At 39.0% G+C, this 13,419-nt stretch overlaps 1 protein-coding gene across 1 annotated transcript; it reads left to right on the top strand.

Moving 5' to 3' along the window:
* The first annotated feature begins 9,309 nt into the window (after positions 1–9,309).
* On the top strand, positions 9,310–11,363 carry LOC112166005. Its single transcript, XM_024302751.2, has 5 exons — positions 9,310–9,489; positions 9,582–9,662; positions 10,052–10,088; positions 10,542–10,589; positions 10,698–11,363. Exons 1-5 carry the CDS (start codon positions 9,360–9,362, stop codon positions 10,708–10,710), a joined length of 309 nt encoding a protein of 102 aa, XP_024158519.1. The 5' UTR covers positions 9,310–9,359; the 3' UTR covers positions 10,711–11,363.
* Positions 11,364–13,419: the final 2,056 nt, after the last annotated feature.

Genomic DNA, 13,419 nt, shown 5'->3' with positions numbered 1-13,419 from the left:
TAATCAAGACATATATGCCTGGAGAGTCATGGAATACAATGTGAAAAACTAGATTGCCAAACGCTGCTGTAAAAGCAACACAAACCACTGCCATGCTATAGAATTCAAATCAATAGTCTTTTCCAAACCATTTCGTGATAATCCTATCTCATTAAACCAACATGCTAACCTAGTTTTAAGCTTATCCATACCAATTTTTTCTAAACAACCTCTTGTACGTTGTTGTGACAGCCTCTTATCATGCTAGCTTCGCCAAATCTTGATTCTTCTTAAAATGACCAGACCAAATTTCAATAACCAAAAGCACATTCCTATCAAGCAACAAATACTTCTAGCTCTTTAAACAACCATCATGCCAAGCTAATACCCAGAGCACCTCATACATATGCCAATCGGATCACGACCAAGACAACCATGCCAATCATACAAACTTCTCTCCTTCAAACTAGTGCATCCACCAAGTAACCATGTGAGAACCATGCAAAACAACTGAACTCATTCTTTTTAATGCCAATGTGCTCTCCCTTGATAACTGAAATAATCATGCAGCTGCTAGCTCAAGCCATCAAAAGCTCATGCCTAGAATATGCCCAAGCAAAACTGTCACAAGTTTGATCGAAACAAAAGCCAAGCCAAGCCAAGCAAAGATATTTTTTGTTTTACTGTATCAAAGCTAATCAAGTAAGACCAGGCCATGCAAACCAACACAAATTCAAGCCAAGCAAATTACTGATATAAGTGTCAGTAACATGATCAGGCCAAGCTAAGAAACTTACATATACCAAGCCAAGCAACACATGTTATACCATTCATTTTCACAATTACTGATATAAGTATCAGTAACATGATCAGGCCAAGCTAAGAAACTTACATATACCAAGCCAAGCAACGCATGCTATACCATTCATTTTCACAATTATAGCAGTAAAATAGAAAAGGCTCACAAATGGCTAGCAAAAAAGGGCTCACAAAGGTAGGTTACATCACAATCCCAACAATAAAGCAAAGTATGTTATGTGATAAATGCAACAATTAAAACAAGCCACAGCAAAACATGCCATGCAAATTCATGTTATATCACTGTTAAATTCAATTCTTGACAAGCAATATCCATATTCATATACTATCAATCAATCGTTGTGATTATTGAGCAAATTCAAATCCCAGCAGCAAGCATAAACAGTTTACCACTAGGAGAAAAATCAACCGATGTTTGAATTGTATTTGAGAGTACAACTTTAAACATCAAATGCAAGCATATCTCATGAGAAGATTCTTGTATTGATGCTCACCTGGATATCATGACGAACCACAATGTAGCGATATAGCCCAATATGCTAATTCCTAGCAGCCAATCAAAGAAACCACCACAATAAAGTCAAGGTTGTGTGTGGTCAGTGCTGTGAGCCCCTGAAAATTTTGCTTAATTTTTAGAAGGTAATTTTTCACCAATAGGATTTTCGAAAGGTGATTTAAGTGAAGAAATCGCTTTCGGAGATTGTTTTGGTGTCGAGACCACCTATTGGGCCTTATAATTTAAGTGTGGGCCAAAGTCCTTTGTTTTGGGCCTAGAAGGTTACTAAAGTTCATTGAAGCAAGAGGTCGTCGAAGCAAATTTGAAAGGAAGGCAAACTGAGTTGTAGTGAAGATTTGAATTTTAGTTTTAACGAAATCGAGTTTTGGGCCTAGGACGAAGTCGAGAATTAACTTAGGAAGTCTCCAACGAAAAATGAACAAAAGAAAAGTTACGGGCCCCAAAACTGAAAGCAATCTGCTAGAGGAGTTTTGTAATTCGTCGCAAGGGCAAAATAGGTATTTCGCGCACATAAGTATAAATAGGAAATTGGAAACTCAAAAACCTAAACACTCTCATTTTCTCCCTCAACCACGTCCTTCTCTCTCTCTCTCTCTCTCTCTCTCTCTCTCTCTCTCTCTCTCTCTCTCTCTCTCTCTCTCTCTCTCTCTCTCTCTCTCTCTCCCCCAACCTCTTGCTCCCACTCTCTTCTTCTTCTTCCCTCTGCCACCACCGGAGACTCCAGCTCCAACCACCACCACCTCTAGTCACCACCACCACCAATCGAACCAGGACCAAATTCCGACCTCAACCCAACAAGATTCACCGGCATGCACCGCCTCTAGCTACTGCATGCAACCACCATAATTTCCGCCACCATGCCTAACCGGAAAGGCTACTTCTTATCACTTTCTCCACTCATCGCCACCACGAATTGATTCAGAACAAGCCACTCGCCCAAACCCTGAAGCCTTGCACCATCTGACGCCGGAAGACCACCGAACGCACCTCATGTCAGAGTCCCGCCATTGCCAGTCTCCAATCTCCAACTTCTGGTCCAAATTGGATCAAACCACCACCATAAATGGTATCAGCACCTACCCTTTATCCAAAACCCCATGGTCCTGACCTCTGATTTCGACCAGAGCCGCCGCACGTGCCGCCATAGCTCCGCTGTGTATACTGCCAGCGCATCCAGCCGTTCTGGTTAGCCAAACCTGAGGCCCTTTTCCTTATCCGGTTGAGTTTCACTTTCGAAATAGTGGATTTCTGATGTTTTGTTCTTCGATTTGGGATATTTGAATATTGGGTTTGGAGGATAAGGAGGAATACAGATTAGAAGCGAAGGTTCTGGCCCTGATTTTGAATGAGTTCTTAAAGGAAGGATGAAGCAATGATGGGGATTGCAGGTTGCAGTATGTGGTGAAGGATGTGGTCTTGCCAAAACTAAAAGTGGGTAAGGAATGCAGGCCTTTGAATTTAAGAGTTTGATTGTTGTTTGGACTTTGAGACTAATTAAATAAGTTGTTGTTCTGTTGTGGAGATGGAGACTTGAGGTTCTTAGATTCCTGCGATTTGGAGTATCGAAAAAGATGAGCTATTGGGCTAGCTTTGGTTGAAATCGAATATGGTAAGGATATTTTGCAGTCTCTGTTTTAGATACAAAAATTGGATGAGGGTTGTTTATGGATGGTATATTGTCTGCTAGGGATTTGAATGATTGGTGATGTTGGAATTGCAGCCACGACAGAATTAAACTCCTAAATCGGAAAAGAAGATTGCTAAGGGCTTGGTTTAGTGATCTTGTAATTGTTATGGTTGAGTTGAACAAATTATGATGGTGATTTGAGCATGATGTTGAATGGTTGGAAAATGGATTGAACGAAGGTTAATTTAAGATGACATTTTGGGTCAAATGCTTACACAGTTTGGTAATTGAGATTGAATTAGTTTTGAGAAGTAAATTAGTGACACAAGCATTGTTTCTGTTGCATTTTTTATTGTACTTTGAGCATGTAAAGTTCGTAAAGTGATCAGTTCATACCAACGTCGAAATATCATATAAGGAAGTGATAGATGTTTTGGCCAAATACTAAAAAGAGATTGGTAAATGAGAATGGAGGATTGTATTTGTTCAAGTTAAAAATTAATTAGACAAGTTACAATTGAAGCAATCCTAGACTTGTCATATCCGGAATGACTTTTAAGAAGCGAAGTCATTTGGGAATGGTAAGCGTATTTGTTTTCTTAAGGTAGAAATGTTAAACAAATGAAGGTGAAAGTGCCAAGTATAATCACCATATCCCAAATTATTCAAATGCTACATTAGTCATTTCGATTATTTAGGAATGGGTAATAGAATTTATCTATTAAAGGAAGATCTCTACAAACACAAGTTCTAGATCATTGTTCGATAAAGGATAATCCGATGGACTATAGGGAAATTAAGTAAATGCTTTGGTTGCTCGGTTAGTTGAGTTATAATGACGCCAAGTTACTTATTGGTTAATTTTATTATAAAGGACTCGCGCGTGTGCATTTGGAACTGGATGAAGTATTGAAAGTCGAGAACGAATTTCATTGTGGAAGAGCACTCCATATCCAGGTGAGTTGCCCCTTCCTTGTTAGAGGTTTTTCGATATACGTGAAATGCTCTAGTAAAATAGTATGTTGCCTGCAAGTACGTTTTTGGTTGTTCATTAGTCAATACTCGTGATACTTGTGTTTTCATAACTGATAATTGTTGATTACGAAAACTGAGGCTAGACTTGCATGTTGAGATACTGTTTGTACTTGTGACCTGAAAGCGAATGGGACCTAGACGCATTGATTCCTAGAGATCCCACGGTGTCGATAACCCTTTTTGGCTGTGCTCCTATGTTTGTCGAGGAAGGGTGAGTACCGACAGTGAACTAGTCATAAGACACTCAGGGCCAGGAAATGAACACTTTCGCTACTTGTAGTCACAAGCACTACAGAGTAGTTGGCCGGTTCTCGAATGATGACGAACCGAGTCGGTTACCGATTGATTTAGAGTAGCTGGCAGGTTAGTATCTCGGAGCTCCAAGTTGTGTGAAGCATGCTGCATATGTTTTATAAAAGAGAATAAATTTTTGTGGTTGCCTCTTTTAAAGTATTTTCGATAAACGTGCACAATATTATGTAATAGATATTTTCAAGTATATTATTTTTCAAACCTAGCATTGTTGGGTCGGCCCTTACTAGGCATGCGAGGATGAAAGCTCACCCCTACAACAGTGTGCAGGGTTTGAGCATGTGGTCGGGGAGCGTACAGAGGAGGCACATGGCCCGGCTTGGCACATTCCTCTTTGTCTTTACTAAAATAAGGTTTTGGGTCCATTATCGGATTTTGAAGTAACTTATTTATTTACCTTTTATTTATTTATTTGTTTTCTACTCGCTTATTTACAAAATTTCGGGAGACCCGTAACCCTGGGGCGCGTCTCTCATACTCATATTTACTTAGTGATTTGTTATTTTCCAAATTGGGCTCCTATTGTAAGTGCAAATCCTTTAGCCCACTTTAAATTCCGCTTTTGAAAATATGCTGTTCGGTTTCTACAATGATTTGTCCAAGAAGTTGTTTTGTAAACCAACAACCTAAACCCAAAAGGCCTTGCGATTTCGGGTTGATGAGTTATTGGGATGTCATTCGTGACATGTCGGTTTCTCATTGGCTCGAGATCGCGGCGTTGTGGGACTCCTCTCTCGGGTCACCACAAGTGTGTTACCACAGCTACCATAAGTCATACAAATCTATAGAGAGCATGCTCAAAGAAGTAAGCAAGTCAAAGCCAAACCACAAAGAACTCCTATACAAATGAAAATTCTACATGAAAGCATTTATTGATATGGAAGATAACACCAAGCAAGATATATATAAAAAAATGTATATGATTCAGACATGCTAGTCAAGCACATGATCATGCAAATCTATGACAATGAAGGAAGAGCAAGCTAAGCAATTCAAGCAAAAAAAAAAAAAAAATTCAGTTACCCTGATCAAGTTAAAAGTCACTTCATTGTTGTGTTCAAAGCTTCCACCATTTACTTACATCTCGTTTATCATTGGAATTGAGGCTCTCATATCATGTGTCATTGGCCTCTACTACTCCACTGCTGAAACAAAAGCTGCCATAATCAATTTTATCCAGTCAAAGCTTAAGCACAGAGTATCCCATCTGAAGCAAAAAAATATGGAGAAGTTATAAGCACAAGAATTTATGATCCAGCAAGCATTATACAAACTTTCACATGCTATGATTTCAACATCAGGCATACTCTTAACTCAAGTTCCAACCCGCCATAGATTTTGTGTAAGTATATTGGGTTATTCTCATTCAACACATACTTTCCCAAGACCTCTAGGAGATCAGAGATCGCAAAAGAATAGGAGAGTACTTCTCCTACTTTCCCGGTGATACAAGGAGACTGAAGAAGATTGCAGTATCCTATCTTGAAGAGAAAATCAAGGGGAATCATGCTCATTGATCTGGAGATAAAGATGGTTCATTTCATATCATTTTGCATGATTCTAAATTGATATATTTGATCTGAAATCCTTATCTGCATTACAAGGTTCTCAAAATGCATATCAGATAAAGATCTTGTTTGCTTACAGTTAGGAAGATTTGATTGCTTATCAAAATTAGTTTTAAAACATTTCCGTGTTTTGCTTATTTTTGAGACAAGAAGAGATTTGATTGAGGGGGAGTCTTGCTCCTCTATAAAAGGTTTTCAAACTGTATCATATGTAGAGAGTTTTTGAGATCTAAGTGTGTTGTGTGTGTTGCATAGTCTCCACAAACAGTTTTCATGAAAAACTCTCTTAATATTTTTGGTTCTTGGTCACTTCATTCTTCTTATATTACATGAGATCAGAGAACCTGTGATTCAAGAAGAAGACAAGACATTCAAGTTTTGATTACTACAATAGATCAGTTTATTCTTGTGTAGAATAGGTTGTTCAAGTTGTAAACAAGTTAGCTATTGCTTGTAATGTGGTTGCGTTGAATACCACAACTTGTGTCTTGTAAAACCTTGATTTCATAGTGAATTGTTTTTCGTGTGTGGGCTACATAAATAGCCTCGCAGTGATGTTTCCTCAGTGGTGAAGTTTACACTGCGTTAGCAAGTTCTTGTGTTATGATTTGATCAATTTTCACTATTCTGTTCAAGCAAGGGAAATTTATTGAAAACATGTTCCATTTGGTGTTTACATTTTTGCTCTAACACCCATACCTATACATATCCAAATATTGCTACCCATACAAAGTTCAGCAACCAAAGTCATACTTTAGGCCTTCATTACCCTACACAAGCATCTACAGCCATACTTTAAGCCTTTATTACTCCACACAAGCATCTACGTATCCAATCTATCACCAAATTTAGTGCTCATTCTTCACATCAAATATTACCATTTAAATGTCCCGTACATGGTTTGATTAGAGGCCCAAAATCTTGAACCCAAGCTATTAATTTCTCTCTCAAAGCATCACAAAGAAAATCATACCAGCCTTTCTAAATAAATAAATCCTTGCCCAGATGGACCTACAAGAGGTAGAGGCAAACGAGAAATCAAAAAAATCCGAGCCCAAATGTGTCAAAACCCTATGTAAGGTAGCAATCACAAGAAATTCTATGCTTAATACATGGCATGTAGTCTAACTTTATAAACCAATATATCATGCCAAGTCCATGCTTGTGCTCATGCCACTCAAACATCATGCTCATGCTCAAGTCATGCAGATCCATGACCATGAGAAACACACCAATTAATACTTAAGCAAGCTTATATATGCCAAGCAAAAGCAATTTTAAGCATACAAGCATCAAGCATACATAAACAAGCCATGCCAAGCTCCTCTTTAAGGTCGTGTATTTACCCTAGAACACATGAGGGCCATGCCAAGCAACCAAGCTCATTCTTTTTAATACTGACTCCCTCTCAAAATACTCAAGGTGGCCACAAGCTCAAGTTACCAAAGCACACACCCAAGCAAAGCTATTGCATGCCTAAATAACTCTAAGCAAGCGGAAAAAAAAAAATCAAAGCCAAGAAAAGAGAAACTTTACATACCAACCTGAAGTTGTATTAAAAAAAAAAAAATTATTGTCTGGTTATCGCAGAAGCTAAGGACAGACTTATATCAAGACCAAAGTTATAGGCCGAGCAATTCACGCTATTCATCCTCGCTATTGTTAAACAAAATCAATGATAATCAAATATAATTTTTATACATGCCAACCTACATGCGCATTCATGGTCCAAGCAAGGAGCCATGCAAAACTTAAACCATTGAATTAATATGGCCAAGCCAAGCTAAGAAACACGATTTACATGATAAACCAAGACAACTAATACCATGCTGCATCACGCTTTATTACAATCACGGCAGTAAAGTTACTAGCCACAGCAAAGCATACTATACAAAGTGATGCCTATAATCAAATTCAAGCAATTCAGCCATACAGAGTGAAATGAATGAGCAAAGCGTTAGAGGAAGCATAAAATGTCTTATCATAAAGTTTTTACATTTCCAGCTAAATGCCTCAGCTTCTATTACATGATCTTTAATGAAAAGTGAGGGACGCTTTATGCAAGTCTCTCAAGCCTTGCAAATCTCAAGGTAGGTGAGTGTGAAGCTACGAGTAACAATATGCTGCTGAGGTCAGATTGGTCGATCCAAATTCTGTGAGCCCCCGAAAATTTTGTTTAATTTTTAGAAGGCAATTTTTCACCGATAAAATTTTTCCTGAAAGTGATTTAAGTGAAAGAATTGATTTCGGAAATTGTTTTGGTCTCGAGATCACAATTTGGGCCTTATAATTTAAGTTTGGGCCAAGGTCCTCCCTTGGGCCGAAAAAGATTACTAAAGTTTGTTGGGACAAAAGATTGTCGAAGCAAATCTGAAAGTGAGATGAATTAAGTTGTAATAAAGTTTTGAATTTTGGGTTTTTACGAAATCGAGTTTTGGGCCTAGGACGAAGTCGAGAAATAACTTAGGAAGTGTTGAGCAAAAATTGCACACAGTGAGCGTAAATGTCACCCAACATAATTTCACTCGTATTCATTAAAAGAATAGAGTTTTAATTAGTTCGGGTTCGACCCATTCAAGATAGAATGTGTCTTTTAATTACAATTCCCATTATAGGGAAACACCCTTTGATTCCTATTATGAAGAAATCAATTGTAGGGATGTGTGTGTTTGTTTATTTATTTTTGTGGTTGTACCCGTATGTCTGAATGGGTTTCCTATGTACCCTTGGAGAGGGATCAAGCCATTCGAAGTTCAAGAATTCTAATGGGTGAATGACCCACTGGAAGGTATTGCTTTTTGGAATAGGAATAGTGTTTGGACAAATTTGGTGTAAGTGAACCAGGGATTCGATTTGTTTTGGATTTGTTTGGAAATGCTGTGACGTTTTCTGGTGTTTGACAGAATTTGACTGATGAGGTCAGGGATTCGGGTTGGATGAACCAGGGAGTCAGAGATTTTGTTTGGACTTGCGGTTGCATCTAGTGGGTCGCTAGATTGCCTACATACCCTATAAAGGGATCAAACCGTTGTAGTTCTTGAAAATTTGTATTTCTAGTGTTGGGAGAATTTTTGTGTCGACAGATGTACATATATTTATTTTTTTTTAATCCGTCGAATGTATTTCTTCTGCAGACGCCAGAATTTAATTTGGGCACCTGATGTATTGAGTCTTGTACTGGACCGTATGAACGGGCTTTTGCGTTGTCGACAAGCGAAATTAGCCGGGCCCGAATATTGAGACAAATTATTTGGAAATGGGTTTCCAGATTTGTGGACAGGTGATTCAGTAAGCCCACGGATTGGACACCCACTAATTTATATCCACACCTAATTTTAAACTCAAAGTGGGTCTCCCACAAGTCTGAAACTCCAGCCCAGTAAAAGGAGCCCAATCCTTAGATCCTTATATCTAAGAGAATGGCTTCCAACCACACAATAGTTAACTCCTCGTCCTCGACCAAATCGCTTTGATAAAATTGAGAGAAACCAGGCGTGATCATATGCTTGGGCTAGAAATTGAATTGGAGATGGGTATCAGCTACTTTAATCCGACCAGGAGAAGGAGTCTTAATGTCCGGCTTCATACAAATAGGGAACTGATCATCTTGATTATACAGAGACTCGAACTGGGTAAGAGTTCCATCCTTCCCCATCTCTCCTCACTAGTCTTTGATAGAATACTGACAAAATTACAAAATTCCCAACGTTTTTGGCTGCTGTAGGTTCAAAAGCAAATAGCCGGCGGTTGATCGAATTTAATTCGCATGCGAGAGCAAAAGTTGGGGTGACTCTTCAATCTGCAGGTAAGCCCACTTCTGCGCCCACACAATCGATCGCTTTTTGTTTTACTTCCTTGTTGACCATGTACCACTGCCTCACACATTCAATAAGCTTGGTCTTCTTGTTTATTAGACCAATTTGACCACCGTTTGTAATTGATCATCATGCAATATATATATTTGAAAACTCCTGCCATGTCTTTCATTCTTTTCATATATGCCAAATATTCTGGTCTTTGTCTTTTGCATATGAAAGAAACCTACAGCACACATGACTCAATAATTAATTATATATGCTTAGAAGCTCATCTTGCAGCACATATATTAATTATTAATTTTGTAATTTGAAGGCTCAGCTTTGGAGTATATTTTGAAAAGCCTATATTTAAAGCCTTTTTTGTCATTGTCTGCAGGTTTTGGACGTTCCTCCTTGATTAAAATTCTTGAAAGGTGAAGCTATTTGCACTTTGACTTGCTGCAATTAATCACACCACCCTTTGTCTTCTAGCTTGCAAAATTGAATTAATTAATTGATTAATTGAATGATGCCTGTCACCATTTGATTTCTTTTTGCAAGTTCCAGATTGAACAACCAAGCCATATTTCTTATCTTCTTGTTAATCATAATTCTAGAAACAATCAAGTTTCGTCCCTGTATTTGCTTCACGATCTCAAAGAAGTCATATAATTAATTTTGTACCACTAGCTTTGCTTCTGACAATCTGACCATGCATAGCAAAAACTACAATCTTGACTTGATAACAACATGGCATCAAAATAGCTGCTCAATTCACTGGACACACTGCCACTTCTGCCACCGCTTCACAAAGCGTTCATTAACTGTTTTTTATTTGAACATCAATCTAGCCTTTCCGCTTCAAAGATTTCATTCTCTGTATGCAGGCGTCGTTGTGTCTCCACCGCCAAGCTCCAGAGATCAATTTCAGAGTGGTAAATACTGCAAAACCAACAGTCTCGCTAACTCTCTTCTTTTATTTCTCTTCCTTTGTTTGCGGCTCTGCCTTCTAACTTTCTTCTTTTATTTATTTTTGTATGCAGGTTACAGAGGTGAAACACCAAGGGTGAGGCTTTGTATTTCTTTGCTTGGCATTGTGAACTGGTAGTTTAGGATTTATATTTCTCTTTGGAAGTGGTGGTGGAAAAGTTTTGATACGGTGGAAGGATAAAAGAAAGGCAGCAAGGGAGGCATTTTATGTGATGGGTTTTGCTGCGTTTGGAGGAAGAGCATGTACTGCATAGATTGTGATATCGGAACTCGGCCGTTCATGAACGACCCTATGTTCCAATATTTAAAACCCCAGCAGCCGTGTTGCATTAAGACGTCGGCCGTTCATGAACGACCATGTTAGTCTTAATTCAAGAGAAGATTGACCATGGTTGTCTCAAAAGGGTGTTGGTTGTTCATGAACAGCCCCCATTTGCCTTGAAGAAAACCTGTTAATTCCCTGCCGAAGCAAGCAAGAGCAGCAAGCTGCTTTGATTTCGCTCTCTGTTTTGGCAGAGTCTTGGCCTCTTGTTTTCTGAATATTTTTCTCCTCTCTCCCTCCGTGTCTCCCTGTGTATTTCTCTTCATGTTATTGTCCTTTTATAATAGTATAGCTGCTCCTCTGATAACTTTGCCTTCCGCAGGACTTGTAACTTTGAAATTTGAATGACAAACTTTGAATTTTGGATAACAAGCTTATCTTGTATTTTGACCAGCAACAATCCCGAGTTTGCTTCACGTTTGAAGTCTTTTTCAAAGCTAGTAAACTTTGACTGTCAGAATATCTCTTTTGCTTCATTTTGAATGGCCTATTTGCCGTTAGAAATGGTCAAGGCTATAAACAACATGTATAAACTTATCCATATGGGATTTTGAATGTAATTCATGGCTTTTTTTTTTTTTCTTTTTCTACGACAACCATGTATATGTAGCAACCAACCTCTTTTTTTTTTTAGTTCAACAGTTGATCGCAACTGCTTTTTTTTTATATATATATATATCTTAATAGGAAGTTTCCGACGAAAACGAATAAAATAGAAGTTACGAGCCCAAAAACCTTAAAGCAAACAGCTAGAATAAATTCGTAATTGGACGCAAGGGTAGGATGGACTTTTCACACGAACTAAGAATAAAAGGGTTAGAAAACCCTAGAGACCTCTCTCCTCTCCCAACCGCGTTGCTCTCTCTCTTCCCGACCTTTCTCTTTCTCGTCTTCCCTCTGCCACCACTGGAGACTCCAACTCCGGCCACCATCTCACCACACCGCCTCCATCATTCGATGTAGCACCTAAATCCGACCCGAGCCCTAGCCTTACCGTCGACATGCATCACCGGCGGCCTCCACACGCGACCATCTGAACTGCAGCACCACTGTCGCTACCTTTCTTTGATTTCCGGCTACCACCTCGCCTCACTACCTCCCTAGTTCGAACCAGCTCTCAAAACCAACCCAAACCCAGTCGAAATCATAACCATGCATCAAACCAAGCCGCCGCTTCTACACCCATAGAACAGCCGTGTCGTCTCTCATCGGAGACGGCCTTCTCCGATCATTTCCTTACCACACCGTCACCAAAGCTCCACTCAGCAAGCAACAAGGAGCAAAATCCAAAAGTCTTGGCACCCACCAAGGCCGGACAACGCCGTACGAGCATCGCCGGAATCTCGGCTTCTGTTGAGATCTATTCATCTTTACCGGCCTCATCAAAACGCCACCGCCACCAACACTAGGACCAGCACGACCTAATCTACCCACCTGCAAGGCTCCGAAGTCCAGCCCGGCTCAGAACCACGTCAAGCGGGCTTGAGACACCCTAGCGCCGCCGCCGCCGAGTTTCTAGGCCGACAGTTTGGTAATTTTCGTGTTCCCCTCTATGGTTAAAGCTTTTGGTTTGAGCAGAATGGAATTCCTAATTAATGTGTCGTTGAATTTGGAGTATTTGAGGATTGTGAATCTGTGATATCAAGCTTTGGAGAAAAGAGGAGCCATTGGGATGGTTTCGATTGAAATCGAATAAGGTAAGGAACTAAGGAATGGATTATTGATCCTATTTTTGCGTACTAGGGAATCTGAAGGATTAATGGTGGTAGAGTGTAGCTTCGACGATTCAACTTCTAATTTGGGGAAAAGAAGAATGGTAAGGGGACTGTGCATTCTGGAATCGATATGGTTGTGTGCTGTTTGTATTGATGGAAGTTATGGCATTATTGAGTAAACAAAATGACATATGGTCATGCTGCTTGTGTATTAACAGTTATGTTGGAAACTTGGCATGAATAAGTATGAATCGACTTATTAAATAGAGGAGAATTGTCTTGAGAATTAAAAGGATGAATTTGTTATCGACGTCAAAATGTAAAATAAGAATGGAATTGGAGGTTTGGTCAAATGCATGAGAAAATTGGTAAATAAGATTGGACCGGTTTTGATAAGTGAATTAATATGTGGAATGTTCAATTTAAGGTCCGTGAATAGAAATATTCCAAACCTATCATATCCCGGAATTACCGTAAAATGAAATTATTCGGGAATGGTGGTTGCTATTTATTTGCTTAAGGTTTAAAGACGAAAGTAAAAATGTCAACTTGGTTGACCCGAATTACATTAAGGAAAGAAGAACGATCACCATATCCCGAATGTGCTTATTATGTGTAGTGGAATGTTCGGGAATGGAAATTGTCATTTGTTTTCTTAAAGTAAAAAAGTTACAGAAATGAAGGTCAAAGTATTAAGTATAATGGCCATATCTTAAAGGGTTCAAATGCCATATCATT

This window comes from Rosa chinensis, chromosome 5 (assembly GCF_002994745.2).
Source record: "Rosa chinensis cultivar Old Blush chromosome 5, RchiOBHm-V2, whole genome shotgun sequence".
In the NCBI taxonomy this organism is placed as follows: Eukaryota; Viridiplantae; Streptophyta; class Magnoliopsida; order Rosales; family Rosaceae; genus Rosa; species Rosa chinensis.
The sequence above is the reverse complement of the archived record's forward strand: the minus strand, read 5'-3'. Positions and strand labels throughout refer to the sequence as shown.

Bases quoted from the DNA above. Each gene is read 5' to 3' on its own strand.
- LOC112166005 (XM_024302751.2), top strand. From the start codon at position 9,360: ATGCTTGGGCTAGAAATTGAATTGGAGATGGGTATCAGCTACTTTAAT. The intron at 9,490-9,581 runs GTAAGAGTTCCA...TGGCTGCTGTAG, and splicing joins TATACAGAGACTCGAACTGG to GTTCAAAAGCAAATAGCCGG. The intron at 10,089-10,541 runs GTGAAGCTATTT...CTCTGTATGCAG, and splicing joins TTGATTAAAATTCTTGAAAG to GCGTCGTTGTGTCTCCACCG.